At 42.4% G+C, this 20,161-nt stretch overlaps 2 protein-coding genes across 2 annotated transcripts; both read right to left on the reverse strand.

The window, feature by feature from the left end:
* LOC109825848 (subtilisin-like protease SBT1.5) lies at nucleotides 11,566-12,277 on the reverse strand. The gene has a single exon (XM_020392751.1). It carries the CDS (start codon nucleotides 12,244-12,246, stop codon nucleotides 11,575-11,577), a length of 672 nt encoding a protein of 223 aa, XP_020248340.1. The 5' UTR covers nucleotides 12,247-12,277; the 3' UTR covers nucleotides 11,566-11,574.
* Nucleotides 12,471-13,829, reverse strand: LOC109826410 (subtilisin-like protease SBT1.4). The gene has a single exon (XM_020393443.1). The coding sequence runs from the start codon at nucleotides 13,827-13,829 to the stop codon at nucleotides 12,471-12,473; it is 1,359 nt and encodes a 452-aa protein (XP_020249032.1).

The raw sequence follows: 20,161 nt of genomic DNA on the forward strand, positions 1-20,161 counted from the left end.
GGATCTTGTTTTTGAGTCCAAAGAAAATCTCAGTGGGATGAAGAACCCTTCTGTGGTACGCACAGTAATTTGGATCCGTAATCCTCTTAGCTCCCTCCTGATTCATTGGCGAGGAGATATTTCAATATGGCTGGAGCTTCATCATTTTCGAAAGAATACTCCTTTTGAAACTTCGGATCGAGAGTCGCGTTCCTAGCGATTGTAGATGTCGTCGGTCGGCTTCTCTCAGCTTTCTTTCTTTTAAGAAAGTATTCAGCTTGTTCACCGCGTACTTTCAAATCTTTCCAAGTTTTGGATGGTACGACCCCCAGGGCTTTCAGGACATCGATGGAGAGATTATTATGACATGTTTGCAGGATGAACTCTTCTGTGAGTGGATCTCTGCAATTCATTGCTTTGTTACGGAAGCGTTTGACAAAATTGTCGACTGACTCTCCGTCTTTTTGCTTCTCATCTAAAAGGGTTCCGATTGATACTTCGATGTCATCATCGAAGAAATTGCTGAGGAACAAACTTTCCATGTCATCCCAGCAATTGACGCTCCCTGGCTTGAGACGTCGATACCAATCGAAGGCGGGCCCACGAAGGGTGCCAACGAATGACCGGACCATTAAAGCCTCATTTCCAGAGATCATGCCCAAATGAGACTTGTCGAACGGTGTGAAGTTAATCAGATTGAATTTTGCTGGGTACGGTATTGAATCACATTCTCTTGGATAGGGACACGGAATACCCGTTTTCTTTACTTCTTGAGCCGTCATCAAAGCATTGATTTTGTTTTCAAGCTCTTTCATTTTCCCGTTATCGTTTATGTCTTCATTCGAAGGACGTTGAGGAGAATGAGTTAGACCACCCCCTGTAAAAGGTGCCATTGAATCACCCCCAATATCGTTATTGGGAGGATGCGTTAAACCACCCCCAGCGTTATTGCTATTGGGAGGTGCATCAGCAAAGATGACTTCATCCACTTCCGGATCACTGTCATCTGTAATATTTTGAGTGTGGCAGCTGGATTCAGCTCGCTGACTGGACTCAGGAAGTCGAGATCGCTGAGTTAGCAATTCTTTCATTTGTTGAATAGCCAACTCCATTTCTGTCTTCATCTCAGCTCTAATTTCTTCACGTTGTTTGGCTAGAGCTTCTTGAAGTATTTAAGCGAACTGATCAGAGGTGATCGTGAGTACTTCTCTGGTTTGCCCTGTGCTAGATATGGTATCATCCGAAGCGATCGCAGAACAAGTGTCCGAGAGCTCATCCTCTGATGACATTCTTTCATGCATTCTTTGGTAGTCCCTAGGTCTGATAGCTATTAACCGGAGTCGAGACATCTGTCGGGCAATTCTTGAATTGACTTTTCCTCCCGGTAAAAAGTCGGGATTTGATTCACTTGAATGCCATTTAGATTTTCCTTTATCAGCCATGTTGATGGTGATTTCAGGGAATTCGTCGTCTTGGACAGCTGATCTTCTCTTGCGGAAATGTCTCGGCTTAGGCTTCGACATTTCGGTGAAAAGACTGAGCTGATCTTCTCTTGCGGAAATGTCTCGGCTTAGGCTTCGACATTTCGGTGAAAAGACTGCGGAATACTGAGACTCATCGTGGGATGGCTTCTCATTTTGTGTAGTTATATTCCGACAATGCTGCTTTTATAAGTCGTACACAGGAACAATGAGAGCGAATAATTCTCTTTCAAAATTTATTCACACCCCCAACTTGATAATACGATTCATCGGTATGATTGCCAAAAAATCGTATCGTTTGTTGGCATGACCTCCCAGGTATGACGATGTCTTTTGGTGAATGTGTCTTCTTCTTGGGGTGTAAAACCTTGTTGGTATTCTCAGGACAATTTATTACTGTCTTTGAGCGATCCAAGGTTATGTCGGGAGTCACACATTTAGAACCACCCCCTTGCGGGTATGGAGTCTTAACGGGCTCCGAATGCTGATTTTGCACAACTCCAGACTTTGGAATCCAAACTTTGCAGAGTTTTGGTGATTCTTTGGCCACCGTTTCCTTGTTTCCTTCTCGTCTTTGTTGTAAGAGAGCACGGGCATGAGCAGCGTTTGTACGACGCTTTTGTATGCGTTCTTTGAGGGTCGAGCGAGCCCTCTTGACAAAAGTCCATTCATCTGTTGTGAGTTGTGCAGAGATATGAGTGGTTGTTTGTTGAGACAATTGAACCACTCGATGCCTCCTCGACTTTAGGTCCGCGTGATAACGAACCCCGTCGGTTTGTTCCAAGGCCTTAGCTATTTGGCGAGCGCGGCGCTGACGTTGTCTCTGACGAGCCCTCTTCGTCAGTGCCGGTGGGCTTTGATTCGATGGCTCTTTAACTAGATAAGAGTCATTGTGAGCAGAGGTGTTGCTCATAAAATCCTTAGCAACAATCAGGCTAGAGTCTTCATTTTGTGCCTTCTTTGGCATGTAGGTCTTCCTCAATTGTGAGATCCTCTTGTACTTGCGAGACAATGAAGATCTTGAAGAGGATGATGAGAGATATTCCTCAAATTTGGTTTGGTCGAATTCGTATTCGACCACAAATTCAACTGGAATCTTGATCGGCTGCGACACGACGGTCTCGGCAGCGAGACCGTTGGCTCCCACTGTGGTCGCCAGTTTGTTTGCGTCGAAAGTTGCTCTCGTTGTGGAATTCATTATATCTTCAGTCGATTATAACAAATTCAAAAGAAATAGTCTTTTTATAAGACTTTTTTTACACAACAAAAATGAAAATTACAACTTCTTAGAAACAAACGCAGGATCGTTGTTTGAATCACTGCTTGTGTGAGATCTTTGCCTATGCCGGGAGCGCTTTGACTCGTGGACCACCAAATCACAGATTCTGATTGAATCGTGAGGGGTTTAATGATTCTTCCTTCGTTTATCGAAGTGAGAATTTAAAACGATATCTTATCAAAGTAAGATAGTCGTTCTTCTTGAGATCAAGCCAAAGCTCAAATCTCAAGGAATTGCCAGAAGCTCAGGAACTCTGCTCTCTCTACTCCGAATTGCTCAAAAATGATCAGCCCTCTTTAAAAATGATCTCAGGGGGGTATTTATAACCCCTAGGATGAACAATGCTTCTAAGACAGTGTTTGCTGTCTCGGCGGCCGAGACAGCAAAGACTGTCTCGGGCTCCGAGACAGCAAAGACTGTCTCGGGGTCCGAGACAGTAAACACTGTGTTCCGAGACAGTAAAACCCTGTCTCGGAAATCGTTAACTGCCTGATAGTTTTTTGTAACTGCCTTCCCATGTTTCAAACTCCATTATTTTGGCAGTTATCAACGTGATTCTCGCCCACGACGTTTCCCACGTTCTTGAACAGTTAGTGGCCACATGTTGGCAGTTATGCAAAGTAGTTTTTGCCCTCTGAGAGCTGTCTCACATGCGAGACAGTAAATTCTGTCTCGCACGGCGAGACAGTAAATACTGTCTCGCAGGGGCGAGACAGTGAATGTCTCGGGTGCGAGACAGTAAAGTCTGTCTCGCGTGCGAGACAGTAAAGTCTGTCTTTTTCTTTGATTTTTCGATAATCTCCTTTTGAGCTGCGCTTGGATATCTTTTAGCATTTTTTAACGCCTACAGGCCCCCCGGCCCAAGGCCCACAGCCCACGACGCACGATAACTTATGAGAGATTAATTCAAATAAAACACTTCTTAGCTTGTCGTTGGCAAGCTTCGAACAAGGGACCTTTTGAAACACCAAAACATTAACTTTTCACTAGGATACTAAGCATTTATGAAAAATACTTATAGTTAATATATATAGTTTGAAAACTCATTTTGGAAAGCGGTTTTGACTAAAAAAATCCATACATTTTATATTATGTATTATATGTTATATATATATATTATGATATAATAATATATATATATTATATATATATTATATATATTATAATTTTTATAATATATATATATATAATATATATATATATATATATATATTAGAGAGAGAGAGAGAGAGATAGAGGAGGGAGAACCTTGGTACTCACAGTTTTTAAGGCAACTTGGTAGTGATGTGGACTAATCTGCCCCTTACATCACATCTCTATAAAATAAGCCTATCAATCCACCCTTCACCAACTCCAAGTTAGATAGGGACAAATTAGACTACATCACTACCAAGTTGCTGGAGCACAACTTGGGTACCCAAGTCTCTATTTTTCTCATTATATATATAAATAAATAGTATATTATATATATATATTATGCGCCGCAGTTGAAAATTTTGGCAGCACCTCGGCACAACAATAGAGTTAGATCACAATAAGAATCCTTGTTTCTTAAAGGGAACAAGAATCTGAAGCCGAATATCCCATCAAAGTGGGATACTAGCTCTTCCTCTCGTCAGTTCTAGGACTGCTCATCGAGGGAACCTAAAAAGCTATTACAAATCATATAAATAGCGAGACAACCAATTTTACGTGGTTCGGCAAATTGCCTACGTCCACGGGGCAAGGAGGGGGGAGATTTACAATTAGAGGGAGAGAATACAACTAGGGTTTACAATTACTCAATCTAAACCCTCACACAAACTCTCAGATTCCTCACACAAAAACTCTCTCAAAAGGATGCACAAAACCCAAAAATAGGCCTCTGCCTTTTCTTTTGCACAGCCACACACAAAGAGTTTTCTCCAGCCACAAAAAACCAAGTCCTTGCACTTGCACCGCCGATTTCTTTCTGCGTTCCCCTCTTTTGCACGCCCTAGGAACTCATGGAAAAAAGATATTTATAGGCTGTTGCTTCGTACTTGGGTGGGCCGCACAAGACTCCACTTTCATAATTGCTTGTGGCCCTACCCGTAATTGTTGCTGCCTTTCACGCGGTTGCTTGTGCTCCGCTTCATTCACGTGTCCGCTGGCGCCCACCACGTCACATTCACAATTCTCCACCTCGGCGAAGTTTTTCCAAACTGAGCCGACACCAAAGCATCCAAATGTCCCACTTGTTGTGTCCAGTACGTCGTGAAGTTAATTTACGATAACAGACTCACTCCACAACAAGTCGGGAACCCGAACGAGAGTCCAAACAATCTCACCCCATCAAAAAATTAACTAATCCAAAACCGGCTGCATCGAAAAGACTGCCTACGTATCCTCTTGCCTAAGGAATTAAGCCAAACGTAGTTCACTCAAATGGCCGCCAACGGCCTCAACAATCATGAATATGCAACAAGTTTCGACAATGATCAAACTTGTTGCTCGAAACCACCTTAGTGAGCATATCTGCCGGATTATCCTTCGTGTGGACTTTCACAATCTCCACATCGCCATCTTCAAGAACATCCCAAATGAAGTGATAACGAACATCAATGTGCTTCGTTCTCGCATGAAAAACCTGATTCTTCACCAAATAGATAGCACTCATGCTATCATAATGAATAGTGACAGACCTCTGCGATATACCAAGTTCCTCCAAAAGTCCTTGAAGCCAAATAGCCTCCTTCACAGCCTCCGTAACTGCCATATACTCTGCCTCCGTCATAGATAATGCCACCGTCGACTGTAAGGTGTATCTCCAACACACCGACGCACGGATCAGAGTAAACACATACCCCGTCGTAGACTGACGCTTATCCAAATCTCCGGCATAATCCGAATCAACATAGCCAATGCACAACTGCCCACATGTAGTGTCCCGATCATAAACTAAACCAACATTGAGCGTACCTCGAATGTACCTCAAAATCCATCTCACGGCGTCTCAATGACCCATTCCTGGATCGTGCATGTATCTCGAAACTATGCTCACCGCCTGTGAAAAATCCACCCTCGTAAATACCATCACATACATCAAGCTTCTAACTGCACTCGCATATGGAGTCTTCGATATCAACTCTTGATCTTCAACTGTCTTCGGTGAAAGACCAGCTAAAAGCTTCAAATGGGCTCCCAAAGGTACACTAACCGGCTTCGTATCCATGCTAACATGGAATTGCTGTAGAACCTTCTTCAAATAAGCCACCTGTGTCAAACAAATTCTTCCCTTCTTCTTGTCTCTGTCGATCTCCATCCCTAGAATGCGCTTTGCCTCGCCAAGGTCCTTCATCTCAAACTCATTTGAAAGCTGAACTTTCAACTCATCTATAGCCGACCTGAAAATAGAGGCAACTAACATGTCATCGACATAAAGCAACAAATAAATATACGCACCTCCTCTCAACTTGCAAAAATATACGTAAGGATCAAACTGGCTCTGAATGTATGAATGACCAATCATAAAACCATCGAATCGCCTATACCACTGTCGAGGAGACTGCTTCAAACCGTATAGCGATTTTTTCAATCTGCAAACTAATTTTTCCTTCCCTGCAGCTCAGAATCCTAATGGCTGAGTTATATATATTTCTTCATCAAGATCATCATGAAGAAATGTGATCTTCACATCCAACTGATCTAACTCTAAACCATACTGTGCCACCAAAGCTAGCAAAATCCGAATCGAAGAGTGCTTCACCACCGGAGAGAAAACCTCGTTATAATCAATACCTTCCTCCTGTGCATAGCCCTTCGCAACTAACCTAGCTTTGAATCTCAATGGAGTGCTCTTAATACCCTCCTTCTTCGTGTATACCCACTTACAACCAATTACCTTCCGCCCCTTTGGAAGCTCAACTAGCTCCCATGTATCGTTCTTATGAAGAGACTCCATCTCCTCCTGCATAGCTACCTGCCACGAATCAGCCTCTGAACTCTGCTCGGCTTCTCTGAATGTAGTAGGCACTATCTCATCGATACTCTCCACCGGAAGTGTATACGCAACTGTGTCAGCATACCGTGTTGGCATCTATATGTCTCTCCTCTGTCTCCGAACCATAATAGAATCCTGAACCTAAACCGTCGGTCCCTGATCCTGCACATCAGTACCCGTATCCTCCGTGTCACCGTTGTGCTCGCCTGATGTCACCTCAGTCAGCACTCTAATAGATATTATATCATCTGGACAATGTGGAGCTGCATCGATCTCCACCACCTACGATATCTCCTTCGTCGGGTCACTCTCTACCTGATGAGAGCTGGAAAGCTTCAAGATAGAAGCCTCATCAAATGTGACGTCTCTACTCAGCATAATCTTCCTATCAACTGGATCCAAGCTTCAAGATAGAAGCCTCATCAAATGTGACGTCTCTACTCAGCATAATCTTCCTATCAACTGGATCCCAAAGCTTGTATCCCTTGACACCAAAATGTGACGTCTCTACTCAGCATAATCTTCCTATCAACTGGATCCCAAAGCTTGTATCCCTTGACACCATGCTTGAATCCTATAAATATAGCATTCCTAGCTCGAGGTTCCAATTTATCTTTTCTCACATGATAAAATATAGGGCACCCAAATACCTTGAGCTAGTCATAATCATGTGTTGACTCTCCCGACCACTTCTCCATAGGGGTTTTCCCCTCAATCATATATGAAGGCAGTCTATTAATGAGATGGCTCGTATATGTAAGTGTCTCAGCCCAAAAGATCTTCTCCAAACCACTCTGCGACAATAAACATCGGACCTTCTTTAGCAAAGATCAATTTAGCCTCTCTGCCACCCCCATTCTGCTGTGGTGTATGACTAACTGTGAAATGTCTCTCTATGCCCTCATCTCGACATAGCTGCAGAAAGGGGTCTGATGTGTATTCACCGCCGTTGTCGGATCGCAACGTCTTGATCTTTCTCCCAGTTTGCAGTTCCAATCTCTTCTTCCACTCCATAAACAATCTAGGACTTCATTCTTATGCTTCATGGTGTACACCCAACAACGTCTAGAATAGTCATCAACGAACGTGACGAACCAATATCGATCACTAAGTGATGTAGTCTTGGTGGGACCCCAAACGTCTGTGTGCACGTAGTCCAGGATGCCCCTCGTCCTATGAATGGTTGTCCCAAACTTCACCTTCGTCTTCTTACCAAGAACACAGTGCTCACAGAATTCTACTTTAACACTCTTGGCTCCCTTCAATAGTCCCTGCTTGCACAAAGCCTGCAGTGACTTCTCTCCTGTGTGCCCCAATCTATAATGCCAAAGCCTGCTCATGTCCGCCTCTGAAATAGCCAAAGCAACCTAGCCAACCTCGGTGCTCCCCTTCAGATAATACAAGTTCCGATTGCGGGCTCCCTTCATCACCACCAAAGATCTCTTAGTAACATTCGCTACAGCGTCTTCAAAGGTCACCTTGAATCCCTTCGCCTCCAAAGCTCCAACTGAGATAAGATTCTTCTTCAGCTGAGGAACGAATCCCACCCCCTTCAATTCATGGACTACTCCATCATGCATCCGGATCCGCACAATACCTATCCCACAAATGCCACAGGATTAATCATTTCCCATGATAATAACGCCCCCATCGAGTCTTTCGAACGATGCAAACCAATCTCGCCTAGGGGTTACATGATAAGTAGTGCTGGAATCAAGCATCCAATCTGATGCATCCAAGTGGTTCACCTCCGAAATAATCAGTAGAGAAAAGCTCAAATCATCGGAACCATCACCTTTCGCAATATTCACCTCATTGGCCTTCAGGATCTTTTTCTTGCCATTCTCCTTCTCCTTGAGCTTCAGGCAATCTCTCTTCTAATATCCCTGCTCCTTGCAGAATGCATATTGGTTCTTTGCTAATTGGTGGTGGCTTCTTGACTTTGACCTCCCTCTATTATCACCTTTCGGATATGGGCTTCTACCTCTCGTCGACAATGCCTCGCCTGAAGTACTAGCGCGGGAAGTCTCCTTATCCTTCCTCCTCAAACCGTAGTTCGTCAAAGCGTTAGTCACTTCACTATAGCTGATAGAAGATCTCCCATTTAATAAAGTGAGCACAAAGGTGTCATACTCCTCATCCGGTAAGGAACCCAATAAGATAATAGCCTTGTACTCATCCAAAATCTTCTCATCAACATTTGCCAAGTCCGACAACAACTTAGTATAGTTGTTCATATGCGCCGCTAGTGAGGTGCCTCTGAACATCTGGAATCTGAATAATCTACGCAGCAAATGCAACTTGTTCTCAACATTCTTCGTAAGGTACTTATTGTTGAGAATTTTCCACATCTTCATCACAGACGTCACCCCAATCACATCATATTTCAACTCATGTTCCAAACAAGACCTGATCATCCCACAAGCATTCCTATTCATCTTTTTCCATATCGCCTCTTCATATTTTGGTGGTCTTTCGTGGATCATAATGGTCTCCTCCAAGTTCTGAGCATTAAACGCATCCTGTACATCGCTCATCCACAAACCAAAGTTGATTTTACCATCATACTTCACCACACTAATTTTGGTATTCTGAAAACCAACTTGAACTGTACTCGTCATCGACTTGCTGCTTTCACCTTATTCTCCCATTGCAAACTAACTCCAAACTGCAAAGAAAGATTCAAACTTTAAAAGGAATAAGAAATTACCCAACTGAACCCTAGATTGGATTCCAAATAGAACTCCTAACCACACGAGGAAAGCGAGATCTTCAATGGCAACTTTAAATCATATCTCCACCGAAGCCTAGAACTCTAAGAACCAAGCTTCCAACTGAATCTTCCTCCACCTAATCCAAAACACCCTAGATCTGAAATCTGGGCTCTAATACCACTTGTTGCGCACAGCGAAAATTTCGGCAGCACCTTGGCAGCACCTCGGCACAACAATAGAGTTAGACCGCAATAAGAATTCTTGTTTCTCAAAGGGAACAAGAATCTGAAGCCGAATATCTCATCAAAGTGGGATACTAGCTCTTCCTCTCGTCAGTTCTAGGACTGCTTGTCAAGGGAACCTAAAAAGCTATTACAAATCACATAAATAGCGAGACAACTAATTTTACGTGGTCGATAAATTGCCTACGTCCACGGGGCAAGGAGGGGGAGATCTACAATTAAAGGGAGAGAATACAACTAGGGTTTACAATTACTCAATCTAAACCCTGACACAAACTCTCATATTCCTCACACAAAAACTCTCTCAAAAGGATGCACAAAACCCAAAAATAAGCCTCTGCCTTTTCTTTTGCACAACCGCACACGAAGAGTTTTCTCCAGCCACAAAAAACCAAGTCCTTGCACTTGCACTGCCGCTTTCTTTCTGCGTTCCCCTCTTTTGCACGCCCGAGGAACTCATGGAAAAAAGATATTTATAGGCTGTAGCTTCGTACTTAGGTGGGCCGCACGAGACTCCGCTTTCACAATTGCTTGTGGCCCCACCCGTAATTGCTGCTGCCTTTCACGCGGTTGCTTGTGCTCCGCTTCATTCACGTGTCCGCTAGCCCTCACCATGTCTCTCTCTCTCACTCTCACATATATATATATATATATATATTAATCCTCAATTCCCTCAAAAAAAGGTCCTCGGGATCATGACTTTGGATCATATGGTTACCTTACTGTATATATGCAGTGACATGCTCACTGTTGCGGTTTGCGGAGTGGACTTGTGTTCACACGATGCCGAAGCTTCTTATATGAACAAAATAACGTTTTCTCATATGGTTACCTTACTGTATATATGCAGTATCATGCTCACTGTTGGGGTTTGGGGAGTGGAGTTGTGTTCACATGATGGCGAAGCTTCTTATATGAACAAAGTAACGTTTTCTGTGTCGAGCGCCGGAGCTCTCCGTCCGTTATGGAAACCAATCGCGCCAATGATCTTCTTGTTGCATCCGCCTTGGTTAAAGCAGTATTTTATGTTCCATATTGGCGCAGTGGACGTGGAGGCATCCTCTTGTCATCGAAAGATGAGTGGTCAAACTTGATGCCAGAGTCGATCATACCGATTATTACACCTCGACCTGAATCTGGCCACAGTCCGTTCGACCGGCTCAGACCCAAAACTTCGGGCTGTACGTCGTTTGGAGTTCGCATTCGTGTTCAGGATACACACTTAGTACTCCTGGTTTAGATTTTGTCGCCTGCAATTACTCTGGCGTCAGATTCGCAATGAAGCCGCTGATAGCATGTCGATATGCGTAGACCATCCAAGGCTCACCAGAGTTTGAGGTTGTGTTTGGCAATGAAGACATACCAAATTTTTTTATCTCTAATGCTGAGGAATTTAGTGTGTTCGGGCTTGAGAATCTGTTGCGTTGCTTTCATGGATTTCAAAGAGAGAGAAAGACAGTAAGAAGGACAAAACAAAGGTTAGATGAGAGAAATTGACGAGCTTGTGAATCTCCTTTGAAGTGGACATAGGCTATATGGATTTATATGTGACCTTCTATAATTGGCATCAAAATTGCTTATCGCAGCTAGGAGAGAAATTGTGCTTTAGGAGAGAAAAGGTAGAAGTTGGCCAATATATAAGGCATACATTAGTAATACGAATTTGAATGGGAGTCCTCCACCTACTTGAAGAGAAATTTTCACAAATTTGTATATCGAAACAAAGTGATCGTTTGGATTTATCTGAAGATTTATATTATAATTTATATAGAGCAATGGACATTGCCATTTTCATGACATACTTCTTCTGTTATGATATCTGCAATACCCATTTCAAGACTATTATGTAAATGCACACCAAGTTCCATGTGTTTACTTACCTATTTTTATTTCAACAACTTTACGGCTCTTTGGGATCTCAGGTAAATGTAACTGCAATAGGACTCCTCACAAAATACTTGCCAGAATCCCATACCAGTTGCCCTTCTGAAACTTTGTCTGCTTTGGGTGGAACTCCTTGAATACTCAATGTCACAGTAAAATCTTGCTTTTCACCTTCATTAGTGAATGTAAGGGTAATGGGGGAAACATCCACATCCACTCCCTCTGGATTATCAACCTTCACCGTGTAAACCGAGTTAGCATCACCAACGTTCGTCACCGTTCGATTCACAGTCTTCGATACCGATTTAGCTCCGAGATACACCGAAATTGAAGGATAGTTCAATTGCTCAGGCTCAATAGCTTGAACTTGAGAACACACAATCGGGCCACGAGCAATTGTCGATACCTCCAAATCCGTAAGTTTCATCCCACAAAGGTATCGGATGTAATCGTGCGGGTCAATATCATATATCAGACCCGGATCATTAGCTGCCACCGGGTCGACATGACCCGCGCCCATCGTGAAAACTCCGGCATCTTTACCGTCATATTCATCTTTTATGGGATTACCGTCTTGGTCTTTGGTGTAGGCTGTTGTCATGATGGCTGATTTAATCGCAGCGGGCGACCAATGTCGATGATTGTGCTTGAGGAGAGCCACGATCCCTGAAACGTGAGGTGCAGCCATCGAAGTTCCACTTACCATGATAAACGTCTTATCCGTGCCTGTAGGATTCGGACCGACTTCAGTTGGCCAAGCTGCGAGAATGTTCGAACCGGGTGCAATAACGTCTGGCTTTATTATGTTACCGTTAAAGAGGTTAGGCCCTCGATTCGAAAAGGAGGACACTACAGGTGCAGGGCGATGTCCAAATTGCGTTCCGTTGAACTTTATCGCTGCGGTCGGATTTGATGCCTGGTCGACATAGTTTATAATTTCCAACGCGTCGTTGAAGGTAACACGAGAAGCTGGATGGAGAAAAGCATCGGAGTCCGTTCGATTCCCATCCACGGCTGGCTCATGACTATAACGGCCACGCCACCGGCCTTTTTAACGAGATCGCTGGCTTCCACATTCTCCTTATAATCCCCACTGGCTCCACACAGCACAATCTTACCTTTGACGTTGATCAATTTTAGAGAATTACCCCGGCATTTCTTCGAATCCTCTGATTTCAGGACGCCATATGGATAAATCAAAGGAAACTGAGTGGAAGGGAAGTTATCTGGCTGATAAGCCGATTCCCCATAGAATTCTCGGCCATCTCCGAGCTCTACTATTGATCTTACCCTTCTGTCCATGGCGCTCGACCCAACGGTTAGGATCCATGGAGCTCCATCAACTCTGCTTGGAAGAGGCCCATCATTTCCCGCTGCTTGAACAGGGAGGATTTTCTTTGTAACGGCCGCAAACGATCCGATCGCTACCTCATCCTCATCAAGTTTCATTGGGTCGGGATAGCCTAAAGACATAGAGAGCACATGTACCTGATCATGGATAGCTTGATCTATACCTTTGAGCAAATCTATAAAAGTCCCAGGCAATACTTTATAGACTGAAAGATGAGCTCCGGGCGCCAGGCCTGAAGCCGTGCCATTAGCGTAACCAAGGACATTAGCATCATCGACGGTGCTACCAGCTGCCGTGCTCGCCGTGTGGGTCCCGTGCCCGTCGTTGTCCGACGGAGAAACTATCCGTCCATTATGAAAACCAGTAGCTGCGATCAGCTTCTTGTTGCATCCGCCTCGGCTCCAGTAGCATTTTCCTTTCCAGGTCGGCGGTTGCGGAGGCGGTGACATCTGCTTGTCGTCAAACGAAGGGTGGCTGTACTTAATTCCAGTGTCGATCACACCGATTACTTGACCTGCACCGTAACCTGAGTCGGGCCACAATCCATTCCACCGGCTCAGGCCCAAGAACTTTGGGCTGTAGGTGGTTCGGAGTTTGCACTCGTAGTCAGGATGTGCACTCACTACTCCTTGTTTAGATTTCAGCGATTGCAATTCTTGGGGGGTAAAGATTGCAGCGAAGCCACTGATCGCGTGTCTATATGTGTAGATCATCCGAGGCTCACCGGAGTCTAAGGTTGTGTTTGGTAAGAAAGACATGTACCAATTTCTTCGGTCTCTGAAGGTGAGGGATTTGGTGTGTTTGGGCTTTTGTACATGGACAATGTAGGCTTGAGAATCTGTTGTGTTGCTTCCGTGGACTTCGTAGAGAAAGGAGAAGGCCAAGAAGAGCAGGAGAAAGGTTAGATGAGAGAAACTAATGGGTTTATGTATCTCCATTTATGTGTGGATATAGACCAATGTTGAAGACTGAAAACAGAGAATCGGGTTATATAGAATCAAGAACCAGTTCAGGTTCACAGTTATTTCAATATTTAATATATATTGCAATGAAGAGGATAATAAGCCGGGAGGAGGGATCCAATGTTTATAAAATTGTTGCTTTAGAAGAAAAGAATAAAAAATTAGAAATAATGCGTGTGCATGTATATAATAGGAGTCGTATATGCTATGCTTACGCTGGAAGAAGCATCCTATGAGTGAATAATGCAAGAACAATGAATGTTAACTATTTATTTTCTTTTAGTTAGGTTACGCTTTATAGTTCGTTAGAAACCAACTCAATAATTAGAAGCTAACTTTATTCTCGGCTTGATATAAGAAAAAAACCCCTTAACTTTGGATGATTACCAAATAACCTCCTATAACTTTCAAAGCAACAGCAACCCCGACAGAACCACTTTAGCTTCAAGATTTTATCAAAACCCCTATTGAAACGAGATTTTCACTGAAAAAAACATCCCACTGCCTAATTTCACACCTATGTATTCCTCTGCTAGAGCCTACAACAAAGCATCTCCCCTAACAAAATAAGAAAGAATTCGTCGCCGCACGAAAATGGTGTTGGATATTTATTAAGAAAAGGCAATTTTGTCTTTGTGTTTTAGTCCCACATCGGAAAATTGAAAAGAATTCTCTCTCCCTCAACCCTATAAATACACCCCTTTTTCACATTCTAAAAGATAAGAAAATAAACACTACCACATATTTGCTCTAACGCAACGGTTCAAAACCGTTGCGCTAGCCATGGAACCGTCGCCCTTGAGCAAGTGCGACGGTTCTCAAACCGCCTCATATGCTGCCGTTGCCCTAGCTCTACCGTAACAGTTTTGAACTCTATTACGACGGTTTTTGAACCATTGCCCCCGCATCTAACGCAACGGTTTTAAAAGGTAAGCGGTTTTTAAGCCATTGTAACAGTTTTGATTGAGCTATTGCGACGGTTTTTAAGCTATTGCAGCGGTTTTGATTGAGCTATTGCGACGGTTTTTAAGCTACTGCAACGGTTCTTTTAGATATTACAACGGTTTTTAAAGACCTAACGCAACGGTTTTAGTAGGCTAAAGCTATGGTTTTGATAGAGCTACGGCAACAGTTGGAGCTGTTGCAACAGTTTTAAAAGACCTAACGCAACGGTTTTAGTAGGCTATAAGTATGGTTTTGATAAAGCTACGGCGACAGTTGGAGCTATTGCAACAGTTTTAAAAGACCTAACGCAACAGTTTGGATTGAGCTATCGCAACAGTTTGGATCGAGCTATCGCAGCGGTTTGGATCGAGCTATCACAACGGTTTTAATCGAGCTATTGCAACTGCTCAATCGAAGCTGTTCTTGGTTTCCTACGTCAAAATAATTATAGTATTCAATTACCTAAACAATCTTTTTAAGAACATGGCCAAGTCAAATTTTAATACACAATATAAAAGTGATTTGTTAGATCTACATAAAACTTTAGATCTAAAACCATATAGCCATGATTAATTCGAAGAGATTAACAATAATCAAAAGAGCGGAAGCTTATACCTGAATCCATAGATGAACCTGAGATGGGTTTTGGATCTTCTAACCTTAGGGTTCTCTCTAGCCGAATTTCTCTCTCTAGATGGGGGTGAAGAGAATTAGAGAATGTAACCCTAGGTTAGGGATCATAACCCCTTATTTATAGATGTTGTACATTTGCAATTTGACCCCTCAACAAATCACAATTACAACCTGGTATCTGCACATATAACCTCATGACTTATTTAAATACCCAATTAACCCAAATTAATTGATCACTTTAGTGGGTTATCCTGAAAGATAGCAATACACATTGATTAATCATATGTGCCCACAAATAGATTTATTAGATTAAATCCAACAATCTCCCGCTTGGGCACCATATGATTCCTTAAATTATGTATAACCTTATGAGCTCAAAAATTGCTATCACTGAAAAGGTATTTCCGAACAATCTCGTCCATTGACTATATCAATATAGGATCAAAGCGGCCTTCGTCACATTTATCGTGACTCGACCCATCAATGGTCACATATACCAATACAATCAAACGACATAGATCAATCATGGATGTGCAGCATGAAAATTACATGCAATGTGATCAGTACATGTCTATTTTCAACTGGTCCTCCTTAGTGAGGTCAAAACCAAACATAATGTAACAGAGTGTCTTAACTGAATACTTTATTCTGATCAGACAATACAACCAAACATAAAGCACCACAAATACAAACTCCCACTAAAACATAATATCCTCAAATAATACCACACCCATATGAGCAGTATGCTCATGAAAGACCTTAGGTGGCAATCCCTTAGTAAGAGGATCAGCTATCATGGAGTTTGTCCCAATGTGCTCTATGGATATCTGTCCACTCTGTACCCTTTCTTTCACAACCAGGAACTTAATGTCAATATGTTTTGACTTAGTTGAGCTCCTGTTGTTATTGGAATACATTACTGCAGATTTATTGTCACAATATAGCCTTAGTGGTCTTTCAACATTTTCCAAAATGCGCAGTCCCGTGACAAAATTTCGCAGCCATATTCCCTGATTGGATGCCTCATAGCAAGCTACAAATTCTGCTGCCATAGTGGAGGAAGCTACTAGTGTTTGTTTGACACTTTTCCATGATATAGCTCCTCCTGCTAACATATAAATGTAGCCTGATGTAGACTTCCTGCTATCTTGGCATCCAGCAAAATCAGAGTCCGAATACCCAATGACCTCTAATTTCTCTGATTTTCTGTATGTGAGCATGTAATCTTTTGTTTTCTGAAGATACCTCATAACCCTTTTGACTGCTATCCAATGATCCATACCAGGGTTGCTTAAGTATCTGCCTAACATCCCAACAATGTACGCAATATCCGGACGCGTACATACCTGAGCATACATTAGACTTCCTACAGCCGAAGCATAAGGAATCTTCTGCATTTCCTGAATTTCAAGGTTACCTTTAGGGCACTGATTGAGACTAAACTTGTCTCCTTTAGCAACAGGGGTGTCACCTGGTCTGCAATCTTGCATGCCAAACCTTTTAAGTACCTTATCGATATAGCTCTTTTGTGATAATCCAAGAATACCCCGAGAGCGATCTCGATGTATCTGGATCCCTAATATAAAAGAGGCGTCCCCAAGATCTTTCATCTCAAAATTCTTTGATAGAAATCTCTTGGTTTCGTGCAACATGCCTATATCATTAGTGGCAAGCAAGATGTCATCGACATACAGAACCAGAAAAATATACTTACTCCCACTGAACTTGTGATATACACAGTCATCAACAATGTTCATCTCAAAACCGAACGAGATAACTATTTGTTGAAACTTATGATACCATTGACGAGGAGCTTGCTTGAGTCCATAGATGGATTTCCTTAATTTGCAAACCATATTCTTTGGGTCTCCTGACACAAAGTTTTCTGGTTGCACCATATAGATCATCTCATCAATGTCACCATTGAGAAATGTAGTCTTAACATCCATCTGATGTAACTCAAGATCAAAATGAGCAACAAGTGCCATGATTGTTCTGAAAGAGTCTTTCGATGAAACCGGAGAGAAAGTCTCTGTATAATCAATGCCTTCCTTTTGAGTATAGCCTTTAGCCACAAGACGTGCCTTATACCTCTCCACATTACCGTTTGCATCCCGCTTGGTTTTAAAAATCCATTTACAACCAATTGGTTTTGCACCTTCTGGTAATGGGACAAGTTCCCAAACCTTATTGTCTTGCATAGACTTATACTCTTCATTCATGGCATCAATCCACTGTTGAGAGTTAGAACTTTTCATGGCCTGAGAGAAGTTGATTGGATCATCTTCTAACATTCCATTACTTTCCTCATGTTCTTGAAGAAATACAATATAATCATCCGAAATAGCATTTCTCTTTTCTCTCGTGGATCTCCTTAATGGCACTGGTTCTTGAGGTTGTTGAGTTTGTTCTTCTAGAACAGGGAGTTGTTCAACATTATCATCTTGAGGTTCCGGATTTACTTCTTGAGCAACAACAGGTATAGGAACCTGAATATTGTCAAAAGTAACTGTATGGATTGGATCTGAAGCCAATTCCTCCTCAAAACTAATGTCTCTAACCTTATTTCTCCCCCCAAACTCAACATCCTCAAAGATTCCTCCTCAAAAGCAATGTCTCTAACCTTATTTCTCCCCCAAACTCAACATCCTCAAAGAATGTTGCTGTTCCCGTCTCAAAAATATTCCTTAGTGTGGGATCATAAAACTTATAGCCCCTAGAGCGTTCAGAGTACCCAATAAAGTAGCTGCTAACTGTTTTGGAGTCCAATTTTTTTTCATTCGGCCTATAAGGCCTTGCCTCAGCTGGACATCCCCAAATATGTAAATGCTTTAAACTGGGCTTTCGACCAGTCCAAAGCTCATAAGGTGTTTTAGCAACTGCTTTACTTGGTACTCTATTCAGAATGTAAGCTGCTGTCTTAAGTGCTTCTCCCCAGAGTGACTCTGGTAAAGAAGAATGAGCAATCATACTTCTTACCATATCCTTAAGAGTCCTGTTTCGTCTTTCAGCTACACCATTCATGCTAGGTGAACCCGGCATAGTGTACTGTGGGACGATACCGCATTCCTCTAGGTATCTAGCAAATGGTCCTGGACGTTGTTCACCTGAACCATCATATCTACCGTAGTACTCACCACCACGATCAGATCTGACGGTTTTAATTCTTCTGTTGAGTTGATTCTCAACTTCAGCTTTATAGGCTTTGAACATGTCCAGAGACTCAGATTTTTCATGAATAAGATATAGGTGCCCATAACGTGAGTAATCGTCTATGAATGATATAAAATATTGTTGACCATTCCAGGATTCCGTAGGGAATGGCCCACAAATATCCGTATGTATCAATTCTAAGACATCCGAAGATCTGTTGGCACCTAATCTCTTCACTTTGGTCTGTTTTCCCTTGATACATTCAACACATACGTCGAAGTCCGAAAAATCAAGGGAATCCAAAATGCCATCAGACACAAGACGCTCAACTCTACCTTTTGAGATATGACCTAAGCGCTTATGCCATAATGTCGCCGAATTTTCCTTATTTAATTTACGCTTAGTACCACGTGATTCCACATGCAAGGATTCATTGTAAGAAGCAATTGTATCAAGCAAATATAGGTTGTCATAAATACTCAAGTAACCGGTTCCCACAACATTTGAATTAAAAGATAAACTGAATTGACTGTTTCCAAATGAACAAGAATAACCTGATTTGTCCAATACAGAAACAGAAACCAAATTCCGTCTAAAAGACGGTACTACAAAAGTATCTTTCAAATCCAAATAAGAACCAGTTCCTAACAACAACCTAAAGTGCCCAATTGCTTCCACATCTACCGATTGTCCGTCGCCCACAAAGATGTGTCTTTCAACATCACTTGGCTTTCGGTAGCTCAGGCAACCCTGCATAGAAGCACTTATGTGAGTAGTAGCACCAGAGTCTAACCACCAAGTGTTTCTAGGTACTGAAGCTAAATTAACCTCAGAACAGACCAAAGCAAGGAACGTACCCTTATTATCACGCCAGGCGTGATATTTTGTACAGTCCTTCTTTACATGTCCAGGCTTCTTACAGAAGAAACAACCCTGATTATCCTTATGTTGTTTCTTCTCAACTGGACCCTTAGCTGCTTCCTTATCATTCTTCCTTTTCTTGCCCTTATCCTTAGAGGCATAGGCCAAATGAGCACTTTCTGTCTTATCTTGCTTCAACCTGTCTTCTTCTTGCACACAGTATGAAATGAGCTCATTTAGAGTCCATTTCTCCTTTTGGCAGTTATAACTGACCTTAAACTGATTAAATTGTGCAGGAAGAGACAACAAAACCAGATGCACCAATAACTCATCACAAAGATCGAGTTTAAGTGTCTTAAGTTTTGAAGCAATATGAGACATTTCCATAATGTACTCCCTGATATTTCCTTTGCCCTTATACTTCATTGAAATCAAGCGAGCTAAAAGCATGCTTGTTTCTACCTTATCGTTTTTAGCAAAACGCTTCTTAATTTTGGCAAGGAAATCTTTAGCCTTAGTAATCCCTTCGGATTCTATGCCCCTAAAGGGTTCCGGAACGCCGCGCTTAATGATCATAAGACTCATGCGATTTGAACGCTCCCACTTCTCATGCTCCTTCTTTACATCAGGAGTGCTTTCCGCATTGAGAGGTTGGGGTTGTTCAGTTCTTAATGCATAGTCAAGATCCATGCAGCCAAGAACAATTAATATGTTCT

Source organism: Asparagus officinalis, chromosome 10, assembly GCF_001876935.1.
Source record: "Asparagus officinalis chromosome 10, Aspof.V1, whole genome shotgun sequence".
NCBI classification, from domain to species: Eukaryota; Viridiplantae; Streptophyta; class Magnoliopsida; order Asparagales; family Asparagaceae; genus Asparagus; species Asparagus officinalis.

What these genes read in the sequence shown, in the direction of transcription:
- LOC109825848 (XM_020392751.1), bottom strand. Translation starts at nt 12,246, where the DNA reads ATGGTAAGTGGAACTTCGATGGCTGCACCTCACGTTTCAGGGATCGTG.
- LOC109826410 (XM_020393443.1), bottom strand. Translation starts at nt 13,829, where the DNA reads ATGGAGATACATAAACCCATTAGTTTCTCTCATCTAACCTTTCTCCTG.